At 48.9% G+C, this 21224-nt stretch overlaps 1 protein-coding gene across 1 annotated transcript; it reads right to left on the minus strand.

Annotated features, from left to right (window-relative positions):
• Window positions 1-4403: 4403 nt before the first annotated feature.
• Window positions 4404-18102, minus strand: LYRM9 (LYR motif containing 9). Its single transcript, XM_037162918.2, has 4 exons — window positions 18022-18102; window positions 7510-7652; window positions 5773-5865; window positions 4404-4881 (listed from the first exon to the last, which is right to left on the minus strand). The coding sequence occupies exons 2-4, from the start codon at window positions 7633-7635 to the stop codon at window positions 4864-4866; spliced, it is 237 nt and encodes a 78-aa protein (XP_037018813.2). The 5' UTR covers window positions 7636-7652; window positions 18022-18102; the 3' UTR covers window positions 4404-4863.
• Window positions 18103-21224: the final 3122 nt, after the last annotated feature.

Consider the following 21224-nt stretch of genomic DNA (forward strand, 5'->3'; position numbering starts at 1 on the left):
TTTTTACCTTCTTTTTCTCAGATAAGTCCTTTTAACATTTCATATAATAAGGGCTTGGTGATGATGAACTCCTTGAACTTGATCTTATCTGAGAAGCACTTTATCTGCCCTTCCATTCTAAATGAAAGCTTTGCTGGATAGAGCAATCTTGGATGGAGGTCTTTGAATTTCATGACTTGGAATACTTCTTTCCAGCCCCTTCTTGCCTGTAAGGTCTCTTTTGAGAAATCTGCTGACAGTCTGATGGGAACTTTTTGTAGGTGACTGTCCCCTTATCTCCTGCTGCTTCTCAAATTCTGTCCTTCATTTTAATCTTGGCTAATGTAATTATGAGGTGCCTTGGTGTGTTCCCCTTTGGATCCAACTTCTCTGAGATTCTCTGAGCTTCCTAGACTCCCTGGAAGTCATTTCCTTTGCCAGATTGAGGAAGTTCTCCTTTATTATTTGTTCAAATAAGTTTTCCACTGGTGGCTGTTCCTCTTCCCCTTTTGGTACCCCTGTAATTTGGATGTTGGAATGTTTAAAGATGTCCTGGTGGTCACTAAGCTTCTCCTCATTTTTTTGAATTCTTGTTTCTTCATTCTTTTCTGTTTGGTTGTTTTTTCTTCCTTCTGGTCCACTCCTTTGATTTGAGTCCCAGTTCCCTTCCCATCACTATTGGTTCCCTGTGCATTTTGCTTCATTTCACTTAGTGAAGCCTTCATTTGTTCATCTAATTTGTGACTAAAATCAACCAGTTCTGTGAGCATCCTGATCAGCAGTGTTTTGAACTGTGCATCCTATAGGTTGGCTATCTCTTGGTTGCTTAGAAGTATTGGCTCTGGGGCTTTAATTTGTTCCTCTGTTTGAGCCATAATGTTTTGGTCTGTTTGTGCCTGTTACGTATGAGGAGAGGAGCTTTAGGCATTCACCAGGGCGGGCAACCCAGGTCGCTGGGTTGTGACGTTGTATGTGGGGGCAGGGTCAGAGAGGAGCAATGGCACTCTCTCGGATTTTGGTCTCCTTTGCTGTTTCCCACAAGCAAACCAGGCCCTTCTGGTGCCAGTTCCCAGATGTGTGGGCCTGTGCACCCTCCAGGACCCTGTGGGTCTCTCCAACAAACTCTCTGTGAGCTTGGGAGCCTTTCCCAGCACCTCGACCCCCGAAAGTTTTTCCAATTGGTGCTTTTATTTCCCAGCGTTGGGGCCCTGCATTGTGTGGTCTGTCTCGCTGTTCCTTTTTTCACCTGGTTTATCTGTGTGTGAATGTGTGACCACAGTCAGCCAGCCGCCTTGAGCCCTCACTGGGTCTGCCCGTGGCCACCCCACACCTGGGATCTGCCAACCGCCGCCTGCACACCTGGGTTCGTCCGCCACTTTTTCCTGCTCTACCTGCTGACTTTGCCTGCCACTAACTCCGCCCCTCTTACCGGTCTGGATGAATGGTTCATTGTTGACGGACTTCGGTACAAATGGCCCCTCAGATGCAATATCCACATCCCTCCACATTCTTACTAAATAAATAGTCTGATATCCCATGCTTCCCTGTATAAAAATAAGCACCTGGAAGTACTTGCCATATCGGGAACGCAGCACAAGGTGGGGAAGGCCAGGATGTCTTGAGTTCCCTAACTGTAGCAAGCGGAGAACGTGGTCAGCAAGCTCTGACCACATTCCAGTGCACAGGGCATGGGCAGCACCGGTGCAGGTCTTGGGCCCACTCGCTGTCATCACCCTGGCTTGATAAGGAGGATGAAAGGGAGGCCCATGGGCTCAGCTCCAGGAACTCCGTTTCTCTGGGAGGGGGAGGCAGGTGGGTGCCAGGTGCTAATGAAGGAAAGCAACTGTGAGCTCTGTCCTGGAGTCCCCTCTGGCAGGCCCAAAGCTTATTAGACCAGGCCAGCACATCTGGGAGGGGGCAGATAAGTGAAAGGAGCAACAGAAAGGAAAGAGAACAGAGGAGGAGCAGGGATCTTCAACCTGCAGGCTGTTGGTGTTACAATGTGATTATTTCTAAATGACCCTGTGGAGAAAGGATTACTGCCTCCCCCACTCCACACCTATCCCATTTTCCAGATGAAGAAGCTGAGGCTCAGGAAAGTATGGTAATTCTCACAACTAGCAAGTGCCCAGATCGGGATATGAGCCCAGATCTCTCTGGTAATAGAGCTCATTCACTTTTTAAGTCAGAAACAAGCATGTAGCTTTTTAAGAATCTGTGCCACCTGGAGAGAGAGGAAGGGGAGGAGACATAGAGAGAAACACTGATCAGTTGCCTTCCATATATGCCCCAACCAGGATCAAACTCACAACCTAGGTCTGTACCCTGACCAGGAATCGAACCTGCAATCTTTTGGTGTACAGGACAGCACTGCAACCCACTGAGACACATGCCGGGGCACCATTTTTCTTTTAAATATGGCATCTCAATATGCTACATGGTATTTATAATATTTTTATTCTAAAGACAAAGGAGATGAATTCTTTTTTTCTTTCCTCCTTACCAGGGGTTCATCCGTATGAGCTGAATGGGGGAATCTCAAGTCTTTACCACTCAGGAAGACAGGAGCACAAGGGAGAGAAAGGAATCCGTGTACAGCAGGCCAGGCTCTGTCCCGGGGAGCAACTGGTGGTGGCAGGACTCAAGAGAGCATTACCCCAGGGACCAGCCTCCAAGTGTGACAGGTTCCCTGAAGGAGGCCTGACGTCCTTGGACAGCAGCTGCCCATCACTGTCCAGATGGACCTAGAACTTCTACTGTGGACACCCGTGCCAGCACAGCAGTGAGACTGCAAACAGCACCGGCCAGGGTGCAGACCACAGACAGCGGATGCCTTCCTGAGGACGCTGCGCCCAAATAGCAGATACAAGGGAGCAGAGGAGAGACCCGCCTGAGGAGAAGGTTCGTGAGCGGGTAAAGCCAAGACAAGGGAGAAGGCGGTCACCTGATTGCCTATGTGTGCTCACAGCCTTAACATCACCACTCCGTGGGATGTATGGTGGGCTGCAGGTGAGGAAAGTCAGGGTGACAGCTAAGGAACTCGCCCAAAGTCACTACTGAGTGACAGACCTGGGATCTCAACTCAGGTGCCTGGCTCTGGAGCTCACACTGCCTGTCGATGAACGAGCCTTCATCTCCTTCGCGTTTGTGTTTGCTTGGAGGCGACTCAGTAAGCCTTCAGTTGAATGCATTTAAGGGCCCCAAACCTGGGTGATTTAAGGCCCACCCATCCAGGCAAATGAGGCAGGGTGTGAAGGATAGAAGTCTAAGAACACAGCTCAGGAAGACTACTGAGGATGGGAGAGGCTCCCCCGTGCTTCACACACGGTGCCCCCTGCTCTTGACACCTGTGCACCCCGCCACGTTTTCCTGCCTCCTCTACCTTGTTGCCTCCACCTGTGCTTCCGGGTGCCTGCCTCTGGTGACGTGCTCACTGTCCCCTCTGGCATCACTGGGGCTGGCGGAGAGCTGCCAGCACGTTGTTAATGAAGCCGTCCGCCCTGCCAGTGCCCTCCTGGGCGCCCCTCGCTGGGGAAGGACAACCACTGCCTGCCTCCTGGGAGACTCAGCACACCTGGATTGGCACTGACTGTGAACGGAAGGTCACAGGACCACCCCCAGGAGCCAGTCACAGGCAAGGGACACTGCTCTCCCAAACCCTGGCCCTGAAAAGTAGCTTTGTGACTCTGAAAAGGGCCTGAAAAGTTGAGCTTTGTGGCTCAACTTCTCTGAGCTTCCATATCCCACCTGCAAAGCAGGGCTCCCTAGCAGTTTAGCCGGATGACCACTTGTTGTGCATCACTCCTCTCCATGGCTCTTGAGCTAGGTGCAGTCATTACTCCACTGGACAGATGGGGCAAGCCAGGTTGAAAGAGGCGAGTTACCCAACCACAACTTGAGTGGCATTGCGGTGTGACCCAGGTCTGTCTTTCTCCACCAATTTCAGGCTCACAAGAACCCGCACAACTGCTTGCTGGCTTCCTCCCTCCCCTCCTTCCAAGATGGTGGCAAAGGGAGGAAGGGACAGTCAAGACAGATCACAGGCTCATGGAGGCCTAATCACGTCAGTGCTACATGTTAGTGTTCTTTCTTATTTCACACAGGCTGCATTCCACCCCTCCAGGACTCTGTAAACTCCAAGAAGGCAGAGACCTGGGCTCTGCTTCTCTGAGCAGGGAGGGACGGTGTCTGGGAGCGCGGGTGCTTGGCAGAGTGCTGGGTACAGTGTGACTATGAGGGCTCAGGCACCCTGGGGAAGGCAGGGAGGGCGACAAGCAGGGACAGGCCACCACAAACAAGTGAGACACAATGCGGACTGGGCTAGAGAGAGGTGCGTGGAGCACTGTGGGAGCAGAGGAGGGAGTGGAGGGGACGGTTTCCTCAGAGGGACATTTCCTGGTACCAGCAAGCACCATGTCCTGTGATAGGATCTTTGACTTCATTTTATTTAATTCTCACAAGGGAGAAAACCAAGCTCAAAGTCAAAATTGAAAATCCGCTGAGCTGGGATTCAAACCCAGCTGTCTGGTTCTGAAATCCATGCCCTGTCCTCTGTGCAGGCTACCATCCGAGGGGACGGACGCCCACTCCGGGTCTCAAAGGATGACGTCCAGAATAAATGAATCACTTCCACAGCAAAGTGAAGAAACACATTTTCCCCAAATCTCACATCACAACTGGCTGGAAAAGCAAAGATAAAGGTCACTGGAGACATGAACATGGCTAGAAGAGCCGTCTGAGCAAATGTCAGCTTCTTCCACTGCTGATTTCCTGCTCTCTCAACCAACGAGACCAATGGCTAGTCTGGAACTGCTGCTTCTGATTAGTTGCAGGAGCAGTGAGGTCTTCAACGTCAGTGTCTTCAGGACAGCTCCACTCCGAGCCTCAGTTTTGTTTTTTATACTGCGAGACAGAGAGATCATTAGAAGTGGGTGAGGGAAGCGATGGGAGAGGGAGGACCAGGGAAACCCTGAGACCTGGGGCCGTCTGGGCCGCAGGCGTCCCCTACAGGGGCCTTTTGAAGGTGGTAGAATCTCTAGTTGGTGCTGGGATCCCCCCTTTCTTCTCTACTGGGAACCGGGTTGGAAGGAAGGCTAAGAAAGACACTGGGGAGTTAGAATTAAACATAGTGGCATGCCCATCATTCCCTTTAAGAGGAGTCTTGTTTGGGGGCAAAACCACCTCAGGTAGAGGGGAACCTCAGAAGCCACGTAGCCCAATCAGAGTTTTAAAAAATGAATCCTGGACCCAGTATCTGCAGATTCGGATTGAGAAGGACAGGAAAGTGAGGCATGTTCTAGCTCTTTAGGTTTTCTAATGCCAAAGTGTAAGGACCAGCAAGCCAGTCTGTATTCCTGACTCCCTCCCTTTCTCCACCAAAACAGACACTTGAATGTTTCCTTAATAACCCTGCCTCAGTGCGGATACTTACAGAGACAGGGAGCTCACTACCTTTCCACAACCCCCTGCCCCAAATGGCTCTCTTCTCTGAGACATCACAGGACTGCTGGTGGCTTTGTCACCACCTCTTCTAGTCAGACTGCTCTCTTCTTCCTGCTGCCCCATCTTGGCTTATTCAGGACTGTTAGGCAAAAATTTGCCCTTAGGAATTAAGGGTGTGTCCCCCCTCCTCCAACACACACACACACAAATGCAATCAGAAGGGCATGTGCCATCCAGCACGTTTCGGCTCCCAGAGGCGGGGAGCAGCTGGATTATTCTCAACGGTGGAGCAGAGGCGACCCCTGTTGGTCACGGAGATTATAGCTCACGGTGTCAGAGCCCAGCGCTTACTTTGTTCATGATCCAGTCGGCATCTTCAATGGCTCTTTTAATAATCTGCTGGATTCTCTCAGGATTGTCTTCATCTGAATGAACCTGGAAACTCTGAAAGTTTAAGCATAAAAAAAAAGATGATGGCAAAATTCACAGGCCCAGTAGCTTCAGAGAACCAGTCACAGGCCAGGCACGCTGTGGGTGCTTTATACTCAGCACCCACATAGAGATGAGGACACAGAGGCTCCGAAGTCTTAACCTGCTGCTAAGCAATGATGTCAGCATTTGAATCCTGGTGTAACTGACTGCATACTCCTGCCTGCAGGGCAGTTGTGAAAAGGAAGAGTGACCCTCAAGTTAACCCCAAATCAAGCAGAGCCCAAAGGCTATCAGGTAGGGGGAAGCGGGGGTCAGTAAAAGGCCTAATGAAAATTTCCATCCCTGTGTTTCATTTGCTCCTGCCAAGAAGCTGCTTTCACTAGGGCGAGATCTCCACTTGGCTTCACAGTGGGGAAGAACGGGGCTTCTCCTGGCCCACACTGGAAAGCCAAGTAGAGAAGGCAGGGGCCGTGGAGAGGGCGGTCTGGGGAAACCCAGCCAGGCCCAGTGCAGAGCCCGGGCTGCTGCTGGCTTTTGACCAGATGTGTACCCTGGAGGAGCAGCATGAGGTTCAGGTTCATGCAGGGCACTCAGGGCCCCTCAAAAGTACAGATACCTCTTCTGCCCTGTTACTCTGGACCCCACACCTCCCCCTTCCTGTCTTTGGGAAGCATGCACTTCAAGTGCTCTCACCTCCAGGAAGTCCTCCTTGACCCCCTCAGGCAACTACCTGCTCCCTTCTCCACATTTCCACATCCCTCTATTGCTTCCTCTGTCTTTTTGCTTTCTATATTATATATGTATTCATTTAGTTTTTAACTTTTTATTTGTAAGTAATTTCTAACCTATAGAAAAGCTGCCAAGAACAAAAGCACTGCCTTCAGAATCACCAACTGTTAACATTTTGCTTCACGGTTCTCTTTATCTGTGTTTGTAGAAAAGTTTTAGGAGCTTTTAAAAGTTGCAGACAAGCTCTTAACCAACACTTCGCTGTGCACTTCCTAACAATGAGCCATTCTCCTGACAACCACAGTGATCAAATTCAGAAAATTTAACATTGATAAAGTGCAGCTGTGTCTCTGTAATTTATAGCCCATACTCCAACATCATGAATTTCCCCGATAATATCCTTTACAATGATTGTTTTCTTCTGGTTCAGGATCCAATCTGGGACCATGCATTATACTCAGTGATCATATCTCTTTGGTCCCCTTTAGACCAGAGTGGTCCTTGTGCCTTTCTTTGTGTTTCATGACATTGACATGATGACAAGAACAGGCCAGTTGTGTGATAGACGGTCCCTTGGTTTGGGTTTACTGATGTCTTCTCATGGTTACATTCAGGTGGGCTTGGGTGACAGAAATGCCTGTCACAATGATGATGGGCCCCACACTGTTTCCACTCTGCAGCCAGCTGCCTGATTCAAGGCCTGGCGCAGAGCTGGGGGCTGGATGTTGCATCCATCCTGTTTCCTGAACAAAAGCTGAGGGACAGGCTGGGCTGCCCAGCACTGATTTCTGGTGGCTCTTACTGAACTGCCACCCCACCACCCCCTGAAAGACCATCCCTGCCCCTGCCTCTGGCTCCCAACTCTGTACTAGGCCCTCTGTTATAGAAAGCACCCCCAACCCCCGGCCCAGAACACCCTGCTCCCACCTGCCTGATAGTGTGTTTGTAATGCTCCTGCATGCCCTTGGTGGGCAGCTGTCGGCAACAGCGCAGCAGGTATCGGTAGAGCTGCAGAGGCCTCCGGACCAGCTCTGCCCCTGGGAGTGGGGCCATCTGCAGACCGTCCGTCCCTGGAAAACACAGAGCATCACTCCTAAGGCATCAGGCCATGACTCTCAGCCTTGGCCCCCAGGTTCCAGTGCTCTGTGCAGTGGGCTGGGCACTCAATCTTGCAGAAGTCTCAGCCCAAAGCAGGCCAGCAAGGAACAAAAGTGAGATGTTCAGCCTCATCCTGGCATCTTCTTTCTGGACCCCAACCTCAGGTAATGTGGGTAAGGAGGTGTCACTGGCAGGCAGAGTAGGGGAAACAAGCAGGAAAAGCCTGTATTACAATTGCTGAGAAAGCATCTAACCTCAAACAACAGGGGGCAGGGTGCCCAAGGTCTGAACCTCGCTACTCTAAGTGCGGCCAATAGCATCCACATCATCTGAAAGCCTGTTAGAAATGCAGAGTCTCAAGCCCCACCCCAGACCAACTAGACAGAACCTGCACTGTAATCAGATGCCCAGGAGATTCACGTGGATGTTAAAGTCTGAGACAGACAACCCGGAGGGCTCTGCATGATTTCACTTTACTGTGTGTTATAAACAGGAATGACAGTGAGCTTTTGTTCTGTCCTATATGCTTTACATGTGATTAATGCGCACATTTTAAAAAAATCAGCACAGAGAGGTCTGACAATGTGCCCAAGGCCACGCAGCTGCGACATGAACCCGATGGGCTCCAGAGCCCGAATTTTTTTTTTAATTTTTAAAGCTTGATTGAGATGTGGTTTACATACAATCACATATCTAAAGTGTACAATTTGGTAAGTGTCGACATACGTACACACCTAAGAAACCATCATCACAATCAACAGAGTGAACGCCTGCACCCCCACAAGTGTCCTCCAGCCTCTCGGTGACCCCTCCCTCCCGCCTGCCCTCGCCACCCTCCCGCCCCAAAGCAACCTCTGTTCTCTGTCACTACAGACGAGTTTGCATTTCCCTGAGTTTTATATAAAAGGAACCGTAATGTCATATACTCCCGTGTGTCTGCAGAACCCATACTTGTGTGCTTTGTATTTATAATGGCTCTTTCCAAAGAACCCACAACTCTGATCTGGCCCCTTATTTTCTTAATTGAGTTTCCTACTCAAGAGCATAGATATTTTTCCCAACAGTAGATTCTAGAACATAAGGATTTGTTAAGGTTCCATTAAGTATCTCCCAGCCCATAACTGCCCCCCCCCCCCCCCCCCCGCTTTACGCTCACTGCCCAGTGGGCTCCTGCCAGGACCTCGGCCACAGCATCTCGCCTGGAGTCCCTGCCTCCAGCCTGTTACTTCCCAGTCTCCTCCAGACCAATGCCTGGGCCCATCCCAGAGTCGGCCACGAAGACCTTCTCCCAGACCCCCCAAAACAGCAAGTAAGCTGCCTCTCGGTGCCTTTGTGCATGAGCAACCTGGGCATGAGCTCCCTTCCCACTCTCCTTGTGAGGAACTCATGTTTATCCTTACAGGTCCAGCTCATTGTCACTTCCTCTGGGAAGCCCTTCCCAACTGTCTTCCCGAGGGGCCAGTGGTACCCTGTTTATGGAGCTGACACAGTGCTTCCCACACTGCCAGGGATTCATCCACTGCCAGGCCTGTGGAACCTGGCCCAGGCCCCAGTGCTTGGTGCCCTGTTTATTGAACTGGACTGAATGGAATCTGTTATCTCTTCTGTACAGATTTCCCCTCTATGACAGAGAAGCTCACTATGTTCCAAATGAAGGGGCTAAAAGACCAAGATTAAGTGACTGGCCTTAGTTTTAAAGTAACATTTAAAAATAAAAATAAAAGGACAACCCCTCCCCCTCAAAAAAAAAAAAAAAGGAAGAACCAGAATTCTAAATCTATCAAAGGTCCTTAAACTAAGAAAAGAAACACACTGAGTAGCACTCATTTCAGAGGCTCCTTCATTCCTTTTGCAGCATGTTCTCTTCCTGGCAACAATAAATGTCTGTCTCCACAGCTAACTTTGCCAATTGCTCATGGTATTCTGGGCTCTAGCTCTGACACTGGGGTGGGCAGGTGGTTATCTGCCCCTCACCACCCATCCTCCCTTCTGGTTACAGCCCCAGATGTGCAGCTGGTGACCTGCTCTTGGCCAGGTTTCAGCCCACAAGATCTAGGTGGAGCTCCACTCCAAGCCTGACCAATCAGAGGCCTGCATCCAGGGGTCACCAATCTGTGACTGGTTCACAGATGGGCACGTGATGGGGCCTGAGTGAATCTCAACACCTCTGCAGGACTGACTGGAAAGGACTCAACTCTTTCTCTCTAGACCTGATAGGGCGAGGACTTATTCTCTCTCAGGGAAGCCATCTTGCTTCCTCTTGAAGCCTGAGACCGAAGCCACAGCAGAAGGCAGAGCTGAGAATCTGAGCAATACCTAAGTTTGAAGAACTCATTTGAGCTCTAAAACCATCCATCTGAAGGCAGTCACACCTCTAGACTTTTCAACGATCCAAGGCAATCCCATTTGCCAAAGCAGTTTGGGTTTGTTTCATTGCTTGCAACGAAAAGCATCTGAACTGATCGGAAAATCTTAGTCTCCCAAATTGTGCCTGCACGGTGAGCTGAGGATCCCAGCTCTAAGGAAGGGTGCAAACAGGGCAGGGCCCCCAAGGTCCTCATGCCCCCAGTATCAACTTGCCGGTCTGACTAGCCGCACTTCAGCCCAACACACTGAGGGGAACCCCGTCCAATGCGGCAGAGACCTTCAAGTGCCACTGGAGAGGACATACCACTGAAGCCCCCCTTCTGACGGGCAGATTCCACTGGCAGGCTTCCCCAAACTATATAAAGTGCTAATCAAATATTGTAAAATGCTAATGGTGTACCAGATGGCTACCAGCTGCTGTCTTCAAAATTAACATTTGGAAAGAGCACAACTTTGTTTCATTACTTTAAGCCCAAGCAATACTTAGAAACCAACCAGCAAGTATGGGCGGGAGATTATTTTCAGCTCAATTATAACTCTTAGTCATTCTCAGTAATAACTAGCAGAGAATGCATGTGTGGGTCCGCTCAGGAGAATCAAACGAAAAATGTTTTAATTTAATTTAAAGTGTGGGTTTGCTATTATTTAAGGGGCAATGAACCTCACAACATAATATCATTGCTAAAACTAATATCATTGTAGTCAAACACTGTGGCCCTGGGAATACTCGCTTCGCATATCCTGCACCGTAGACTTGAACTTAGCCTCTCCACTCGGGCTCCCTGCTACTGGGAAGGCACCGCCATCAACCCAAACAACCAAACCCCACCATTACAGAGCCGACTCAGCCTTTTCCTTCTCCCTCAACCCCCCTGTCACCAGTCTCTGAGCCCTAACAAATCCTACCTCTAAATGCCCCCTCAAATCTATCCCCTCCTCTCTGTTTCCACTGCACACCCGTGGTTAAGGCTTTTATCATAGCTCACATGGACAACCCCAAGAGTTCCCAGCAGGTCTCCCTGTCTCCCAATCTATTCCCCTCCCAACAGCCGTATTCATCCCTCATCACTCCTCCACCTGCCAGGCATGCTGACATGCCCCCTATATAGTTCCTTTAATGACAACAACCACACAACCACACAACCACGTAACAACAACTACAACCACATACCATTATTACTACAGCGCCTTACTGAACAGTTATCATGTGATAGGCCCTATTCTAAACAATGCACACAAATTAACTGATTTTAATCCTCACAGTAACATTCCAAGAGGGTACACCAAAACAGAGGCAAAAAGAAGGCAGGAAATGTGTCCGAGGTCACACAGCTATAAGTGCAGAAGCCAGATTTCTACCCAGGAAGTCGGGCTCCAGAGGTTGCAGTGGGTGCAGCCTAGAACACTGGCTCCATCCTGCAAATGGGCTTTGACTCACCCTGCAGTTGACATGTGGTTCTTCCTAATGACCGCTCCCCCCACACACACACCCTAACTTCTTTTTAAGAGGTGACTCCTTTCCTGGAGTTTGGCCCGCTGAACTGTCACCAGCGGCTCCATCTCTCCCAGCCACAAGAAGAGCATCAGACCCACGCCAGGCCAGTTGAGGACTGGGTTCTTGAACAGCGTTACACGAGCCGCAAAATGAGTTGTGCACCCCCGCGGTAGCGTGTCTGATCAGCCTCCTCCTGCTCTGAACTGTCCTTATAGCTCCTGCTACCTGGCCTCCCAGAAATGTCTAGGTTCCTGCGTGGTTCCCCAGCCTCCTCCCTTGATTCTGTGAGCTCCTAACACGCTTCCAGCACATTTCTTTCTGGTTGTATCCTCCTATCTCCTCTTGCCTCACACAGAACTAGACTCTCTCCCTCGCCTGTTTGCCCGCTGCCTGTTGCACCTGCTTAGGTCACAGCAGCATCGCCCCTCGCTCCAGTTCGTCCTTCCATCTCCCCGACCAGACCAAACTCCAGGAGGGCCAGCGCTATCAGATCCCTTCCCTCTGTTCCCTGGATGCTCCCCGCACACAGTGGCCTCCTCTGTAAATGCTTCCTGACCGAACGACCTCCAAATCTGACCAGTCCCCACACTTGAGAAAGCAAACAACAGCTCAGCCTTCTCCCTGCCTTCAGGTCCTGGGCATCCAAATGTGCCTAAGGCAGATCTGCACTCCTGCCCACTGTGAAGTGATGGCCTCCGCCCTCTGCAGCACCCTCCATGCCCTGGGAACTCCTGGTGATCGCCCTCCCTCTCCCACCCACCTACTCCAAGCCTGTTCCAGTGTCCTCAGCCTCCCTGTAACCGACCTGCAGGAACTGCTCGCCAGCAAGCAACACCGCAGTCTGGAGAGGCCGTCAGACAGGAGCATCCTCAAATCTCCTCACCATGAAATGCATCCTCACCCAAGAGCTGACAGATGGACTGGTGCACTAGGCACAGTGCTAGGCACCTTCACAACAATCCTCTGACCAAAAGCACTGCCCCCATGCTGCAGCTGTGAAGGCTGAGGCTGGGATGCACAGCTAGGGAGTGGCAGCGCTGGAATGCGAACTCTCGGAGCTCCAGCCTCCCTGAGTTCTTGGAGGAAAGGGGGCCCTTCCTTTTCCACGGCTCTGCTAGACTCTCAGAGCTGCTCTCCTGGGTGAATGCAATACCCTTCTGACATGTGTCCTGTCAGTCCTTCCCTATGCTCAGCCAGGATGAGCCCCTGGAGACAAAATTCATCTCTGAGAGCCTTGCTAGATGGCCTTCAATGGTGCCCACAGAACAAACTCTGGGTCGTCTGTATATATAACACATGCCTTTGTGTGTTGGCAGGAGGGGAATGGCGTTCTAGGATTTCCCCTACCAGCTGCCAATCTCTGGCCCATCTGTAACCAAATTCCGCCTCCCCACCTCCACACTCTACCCTCTTCCTGCCTCTGTCTCCTCTGTCACTGAGTTACTGCTGTAGTGCCTGGCACACAGTGGTCAGTTGATAGAGGGGTGTCATAGTGAATCCTCCCTCTTCCCGACAACTTAGAAGCCGCCCTCCTGTCCCCTGAAGACTGAGTGGACCAGTGAAAGCACATGGGTGCCAAGTCACAGTACGACTGATGTATGGGTTAAAGAGGAAAGCTCACACGCCTGCTCAGGGCCGCAGCTCCCTACAGTGAGGTCCCTCTCCCCCCCTGGAAAAGCAGCGAAGGGGGAAACAATATGTTATGACACCCTTTTAATGCTTCTATCCAGATTTAAAAGGCTTGCTCCCAGAAGTCTCTGCTGCAAAGTGGGACTGGGGGAGTTTGTGGAGTCCACCAATTCAGTTAGCTCTGGATACCTCAAAAAGAAAAAGATACATCTTTTTTTTTCTTTTAAATCAAATGAAAGATCAGGTGAAGTTCATTTAGCTTTTTCCTGAATCAGAACTGAGTCCCAGTTATTCACCCTGCAGCCTTTCATAGATTAGAAAGTTATAAAGACACCTAAGGCAGCATGGCTTGGCTCCTAGCAGGCTCTCAGTAAAAGGTGTTAACTGAGTGAAGAGAGAAACAGTCCAAAGCAGGCAGTCTTTCCAAACTGGAACACTGCGGAGCTGAAAGCTGCCTTCCCCCATCCAGTGTAAGAGAACTCTCTCCCTCCACATCCTGGGCAGCCCAGGGTGTCAGAAAATCCTTTTGTTTCTGAGCTCAAATATGCTCTGCAAAATTCTACTTATTGTTCTGAGCTCTGCCATCTGGGGCAAAAGTCCCTGCTGACCTAGCCCGAGTCCAGTCTTTCCTTATTTAAAGACCAGGGCCCCAGCCCCTCTGGTCATTCATATTCCAGGATAACTACCCCGCAGGTGCTATAACACTTCTCTGAAAGCTTCTCCAACCCACTCTGGACACGCCCCTCCTCCTCATGATTGGTCTTGCCCCTTAAAGCCACGGTGTGTTGTGTTCTGACCAGCTCCATGGGCACTGGAGCTCAGGTGGCAACACCACCTCCTCTACCGGGGAATCCAAGGAATGCCACTCAGACAGCGCTCTCTGTCTGGGCCCTTCCGTGACCCCAGCATTCAGCTCAAAGGCACCTTTTCCTCCGTCATCTGTTCTTTCCATGAACTAGGCTTAGGTCTCCTTCCTTACTAGCTCAGTCCAGAGTGCCTGGGGTCTGCCACAATCTCTGGGGTGCCCGATCCTGTTTGTTACCCATTCAACTCCATGCAGCATAACAAAAGCACAGACGGTCACACGCCAGGTCCTAGTGGGGTACAATGAGAGAGAGGCTAACCCCAGCAGGCTGTGTCAGTCACCTTTACAAGGCCATTCAGAGCATCTAATGCGTGTGTGGCTCTGGACTCAGCCTTTGGACCAAAGACAAAAGGCCTGACAGGTCACTGAGCAGCCCTGCCCCGAGCCTTCTGCAAAGCTGATGGCATGTCTTACAAGCTACCACGTGCCAGGTAGACAGTGAAAGCTTTACATGTGTCATCTATCAGGTGTCCTCACAATATCCTCACGGGGTACCTATCAGTACCCCATTTTATAGGCGAGGGAACTGGGGCTCTGAGAGGCCACACCGCTAGGATGTGGTCAGGTCCACTTGATTCCAAAGCCCATGCCCCGGCCTGCCTCTAGCACCACCTGCCGTGCCCCACACGACGCTGCCCAGATCAGGCTGAAGCCCTCCCAGAGAACCCCCTGGGGGCTCACTCAGGACCCGGGCCCAGCAGCCATGAAAGCACCTGAATGCTCTGTTATTCAGCACTTATTTTTCAACTCTCTCCATAAAACCTTGCTTCATGCTTTTCAAAACCCAAGGACCACTGTCCATAACTGCCCCCTGACTATAGACGGAAAAAAGTCACATTCTGCTGATGTAAATTACACAAAGAAAAAGAGGAGCTAAGAATTTGCTTAAAAAGCTCTTAGGAAACCCAAAAGAGAACATGACAGAATAAAGGAAAAGAGTGAAAATAAAGCCACAAAGGGAATCCCTGGGAGCCAAGTGGTAGCAACGGCACAGACGCTGAGAAACAGGCCTATGGCCCCGTTTAGCCCCACTGCCGCTTTCCCTCACCTGTGCCCGGACAGAGGGCACTTAAAAATAAAGGGGGTGGGGAGAGGCCCTGACTGGTGTAGCTCAGTGGATTGAGTGTGGCCTGCAAACCAAAAGGTCGCTAGTTCGATTCCCAGTCAGGACACATGCCTGGGGTGTGGGCCAGCACCCCAGTGGAGGGGGTACAACAGGCAACCGCACATTGATGCTTCTCTCCCTCTTTTTCTCCTTCCCATCCCTCTGTCTAAGAATAAATAAATAAAACATTTAAATAAATAAATAAATAAATAAATAAATAAATAAATAAATAAGGGGGGCATCCTATATTTAAAGAAAGAGACTGGAATGGAAGTAGAGAAACATAACCCAAAATGATGCCCCACTGAGCACCAATACAAGCTAAATGAAGCCTGTAATGGGGTCCTCACACTGTGCTCTAACCATCTGTGTAACAGTGTGATGGAAAAGCATAGAGCAGGTTTTGAGCACAAACAACCCTGGTTTGTGCCCTGGCCAAGTAGCTCAGTTGGTTAGAGCATCATCCCAGTACGCCAAGGTTGCAGGTTTGATCTCTGGCCAGGGCACACACAAGAAATAACCAATGAATAAATAAATACATGGAACAACAAATTGATACCCCCTCCCTTTCTCTTCCTTCCTCTTTCTCTCTAAAATCAATAAAAAATTTTAAAGACAGAAAAGGCCTGGGCTGGTGTGGCTCAGTGGATTGAGCACTGGCTGGCCTGTGAACCAAAGGGTCGCCAGTTCAATCCCCAGTCAGGGCACAGGCCTGGGTTGTAGGCCAGGTCTCCAGGAGGGGGTGTGCAAGAGGCAACTAGACATTGATGTTCCTCTCCCTCTCTTTCTCCCTCCCTTCCCCTCTGTCTAAAAATAAATAAATAAAATCTTTTAAAAGTATTTAAAAAACAACAAATAAACCTGGCTTAGGAGCCTACCTCTTCCATTTACTAGCTATGCAGTCCCGGGCAACTTGCCTGGGACTTCTGCCTCCTGCTCTGTGTCCTGGAAAACAGAAAACGTGCCTCCTGAGGGGAGGAGCCGTAAAGACCAAGAAAGTGAGCTTAAGTAAAGTGCCTAGCACAGGGGCTGGCACGCATTAGGTGCCTGAACATCTTACCCTTTCCTTCTCTACCTGGCGATGTTTCTTGCTGACTGTAACTTTCTGGAGTGTAGAAACTACATTGCATTAGACACCCCTCCATAGTTACCAGTGCTCAGAACATAACGAAAGCCCAATAAACATGTGTTGGCCTCTTTGCTGGTCCCCATACACCCAAGCATTCTTCCAGGCTGCCCACATGGGACACACCGCCTGCCTCTCTGTGTATCCAGGTCTCACTGAAGAGGCCTTCCCTGAGCACTTTATAGTTCCTTCTATTTATCTTCATGGCACTCTTCACTACCTGGATTATATTTGCTTCTGTTTGTGTTCCCCCACTGGAATGTAAGCTCTATAAGAGCAGGGAGTTTATCTAGCTATATCCCTAGTAAAGTGCCTGACATACAGTAGGTGCCCACGAGCACACATGTTGAAATACTAATCATTGAGCTCCAACAAGGTGCTAGGCACCGGAGATGCAGAAACAAACAAGACAGCCCCTGAGCCCATGGAACTCGCACTTAATGAGCAGAGATAACAAAAACTACTTATTCGATCATAACTAAATGCTAAAGGTAGAATTCAGGTACTGGAGACTGGCTCAGGGGGTCCCTCACCCAGCCAAGGATCAGAGAGGTTTTCTTAAGAGAGGGTAATTTAATCTGAGGTCAGGAGGAAGGAGAGGATCTGGCTGGGGGAAGATGAAGGTGGAGGGGTGGTGAAGACAGAGCAGCCCTGCAGCCCACACACAGGCTTAAGGGAGGGAGGGACTGCCATGCCCACAGGAGCCTCCAGAGGCAGGGAGGGAGAACAAGAGCAAAAATGAGGTCAGATTCAGAAGGGTCTGGTAAGTAGTGAGGGGTTCAAATTAGTCCTACAGCCCATCAACTGATAGGTAAATACAACAGAATACCTTCATACAATGGAATATTATTTCGTAACTGAAAAGAAATGACACATGCTACCACATGGGTGAATCTTAAAAACATTACTCTAAGTGAAAGAAGCGAGTCACAAAGTATCAAATATTGTATGATTCCATTTTTGAGAAATGTGTGGAATAGGCAAATCCATAGACACAAAATAGCTTAGCGCTTACTGGGGCTGGGAGGGATGGGAGATTGGGATGGTCACAGGCAAAGGGCAGGGGGGAGGTTTCTGTGGGGGGGGAGGGTAATGAAAATGTTCTAAAGTTGATTATGGTGCTGGATGATGCTCAAGTGTGTGAATGGACTATAAGATATTCAATCGTGCATTTTAAATGGGTGAACTGTATGCTATGCAAAAGCAAACGAAATAAAACATTAGTCTTAAGGGCTAAGAGATCCCAGCCACCGGGTGACTTAATCTGTTATTTAGAAGCATACATAAAAATGTGAGGGTTACTCCAGGTAAGCTCGCTCACGGAGTGCTCCAGGCATATGGACCATGCAAGGGTCACATCTTGTTAAAATGGGCAAACCGAAGCCGACCACCAACTGTCCGCCAGACAATGAATATTTCACCAGTGGGCCCGGCAGCCGAGCATCGCAGAGGCCTCTAGAGATCCCTGGGCTCCTTGTGGCCCCCCATTGACCTGGGCCTTCTCCACTCCTCCTAGCTGCCCCGGAGAGGCCTGCTACAGGCCTGGAGCAGCCGGGAGTAGCGCTCGGGGGAACCCGGCTCTCCAGAGGCACGTAAAAGGGCCATGAGTTGGACGGATCGCTAGGCCTTCCACGGGCCACGCACACCCGAGGACGCTAGAGGCTTCATATCCCCAGCCCGCCCACCACCCCGGCGAGACCAGGCCCTGCACACCCGCCCGTGCCCCCGCCCTCCGCCGATGCTGCGCGGCTCACCCGCCTCCACTGGGAAACGTCAACCCCGGTCGCGGCGGACGCGAGGCCCCAAGTGCGCCTGCGTCTTCCGGTGTGCGCAGCACCGCCCCCGCCTGGTCACCGTGCGCCGAGCGCCCTCTGTCGGCCGCGCGCGGGACTTGGGGTCTGTTTATAAGGGAACCGAATATGCAGTTCCTTGTGGGTGCCCCTTCCCTAATCGTACCCTATCCAGTTGAAAAAGAAAGCTGTTCTACTGACAGCCTTCTTACGTTAGCATCCACGCTTCCTTCTGGCTGTTGCTACCTCGGATATAAGCCCTGAAGGCAGGCTGTCTCCCATATTCCCGAATATGGATTGCTGCTAAAACACTGGGGGTGTTCAAAATCTGTGAAAAAACTTGCTAGAGGACTTTCCTAAAACACTCGAATTGATGACAGGAATTATATTTGGATGGGAATCTGCATTTTGAGTCATTTCATCAAATTACAGTCTTATAACACCTGTCAAAAGAATAAATATGACAGTAATAGGCATGCTTCCTTTCAGACCCATCTATAATTATAATTGAGGAAAAGAATACAAAATTTAAACTCAGAGCTACTGCCACTATCATTTTTTGAAAATGAAATATGCTGTTTTATTAAATAGGCTCTCCCCGCTCTCTAATGTTTAAAGCTTAAGTGCTTCTCTGAATTGATTTAAATACAAGTTTTATACACTGAAAGAAATAAAGATGAGTCTTTATCTTCAGACAAACCCCCTGTTCAGTGATTCTGCTGATCTCCTCTCAGCTGATGTCTAAAAGGGAGTTAGGTTGTTCGTGGGTAATATTGCTTCTGTTCACGTCTCTCCTCTCTAAGGCTTTTTAAACCTATTTGTAATGAAAAGGCTGATTTCCTTACACAGACAGACTCCGTGTGTAGCTGATTTAGCAAGACAACATTTTTTCTTTCTTCCTTTTTTCAGGGAAAACATTGCTCCCTGGTGCACCTGGGAATCTATTTTTCTCCTTTCTGGATAAGAGAAGCTGGCAGGGAAAGGGGGAGTTAGGTCCCCCCTTCTTTTCCCTTCACTGTCTGTAGAGTTTTCTCTCCTTTTCTTGTTTTACCTCCTCACCTGACACACCAGCCTTCCTCCACATCGGGTGGGAGTTCTGCCCCTGAAACATTCAGATTATTGCCTCCACCCTTGAATTTATTTTCAACATGTATTTTCCATATGGACCAAATATATCTGAAAGATACTATTGAACTTTCATAATAAGCCCTGTTATTTACACATGCATATTCAGGGGCACATCGTTAGTGCAGATTCAATCAATAAATCATTAAGCTTTTAAAGTCCTTACTAGGAACCATCTGCAGTATCAACATCCATTTCTGTTTTCAGCATTAGAATCACTTGATATTTTGAAAAAATGTCACAGTTCATTCTTTGGCCCCATTTCCCTTTTGTTCCAGGATTGCTGTGTTCCCGCATGCGAAACATTGTTGTAACACGACCGGTTGCAACCTTTTTTATCTCATGGCGCACATAAACTAATTACCAAAATCCTGCACCACACCAAAAAGTACATTCTCTTTTTTGCTAATCTGACAGAAAAAAATAGATATAATTTTGATTCATTGACACCGGATGGCTATTGTTTGCTGTTGTTTCTCTTTTTTTCCTTTCTCTCTCTTTTTTCTTTTTGGCCATCTAAGGCAAAAGAGGTCAGTGCCCCTGACTTAATAGTCAGTTATTACACGTTTTAAACATTCTGCGGCACACCGGTTGAAAATAGCTCTTCTAATACCTAGACTTCATAAAATATTCAAGATGCAACCTGTTCGCTTTACCTTGGAAAGACTCCGCCTTCAAATCACATGTGCCTCTTTGTCTTTACAAACACTGGAGAATCTACCTATCTCAAAAACTCTTTATAAACATCTAAACACCAAGGGGGAAAAAAAACCTAAATAGAATAGGCTTGAACAACAATTACCAATTTTTCCAAGTCATAGGGGAAACCTAGATATTTTAAATAATTGGATTATAATATTCTGAGCTTGACATCAGCCTCAGATTCTTACAGCTTCAGTAGTAAAACTAAAGAATTCTTAGTGGTATAAACATTCACTGAAATGGTACCTGGCCCAAAGCCAATGGAAACCCAACCGTTCTTACTACGTTATTTTCTTTTACACTGAAATGTCAGCAGATGAACCCCCTCATGTCAGACAATACAAGATATTTACCAAGAAATAGCATTGAAAGACTTTTTACTGGAGATATCTGCCATCCAAGTCAGCTGTCCCGGGGACATGTTGTCACAGGGGATTTAGTCGGCCTTCGTGAGAAATACACCACCTTCTCTTGATTTCTGGCATTATGTCATTTAACCCAACAACTGCAGGTTTGTAACCAGTAGTTGTAGGAAAAGATACAAGTCCTGACGCTTCTTCCAGTTTAAACCTGCTTTTATATAAGAGAGAGAAGTGATACATTTGCATCCTCTGATTAAATCAGGTTATTGTCTCACGGGTTGACCATGTAAATAATTCAAATTAATTCATCACTGTACAATAGATTTAATAAGCATACTAAACACTTTGAAGAAAACATTTAGGACCCTTGGTCTGCCCTTGCTCTCACTCCCATTATCTCAGATTTCCCTGTGAACAGAATGAGTGGTACCACGTTGTTCTTCTATTCAAAATATGCAAAGTTGCTATTTACCAGTTTGCAATTTGCATGTCTCCAGTCCTGCCACAACACGGCCTGAGGGGCTTGGAGTGACTGGTGTAAGTGCAGAAAGGGGACGAAAGGGGACGCCAGAACGAAAACGGAAAACCCAGTGCACAGATCTTCTCCACCCCGGGGTGCTGCAAAGTATAACCTTCACCAACTACCGAAGATTTATTTTTAAGAAAATGAAAACGTTGGGTCTAAAAGGTCACGCGAACTCTTAGACATCTAGTATCTTGTTTCTTTAATTGCTGGTTTGAAGAAGGGGATGAGCAAGAATTTCAAGGTTTTTCTATAAAAGAGTACAAGAAGGAAAAGGGTACAATTGTGACTATTCACAATATATCCTTGGAAAGCAATTTACAGCCTGGGTTCCTTGTGTTACTTGCTGCAGCTCCATGAATCTAAATGTGTCGACTGGTAAATATACCACATTTCTTGGTGTGTTTGGCAGCAACATGTTGACAGTGGCCACATGTGAGACCACACTGATGATC

This window comes from Artibeus jamaicensis, unplaced genomic scaffold (genome assembly GCF_021234435.1).
Source record: "Artibeus jamaicensis isolate MK-2021 breed Jamaican fruit bat unplaced genomic scaffold, CSHL_Jam_final contig_2790, whole genome shotgun sequence".
Lineage (NCBI taxonomy): Eukaryota > Metazoa > Chordata > Mammalia > Chiroptera > Phyllostomidae > Artibeus > Artibeus jamaicensis.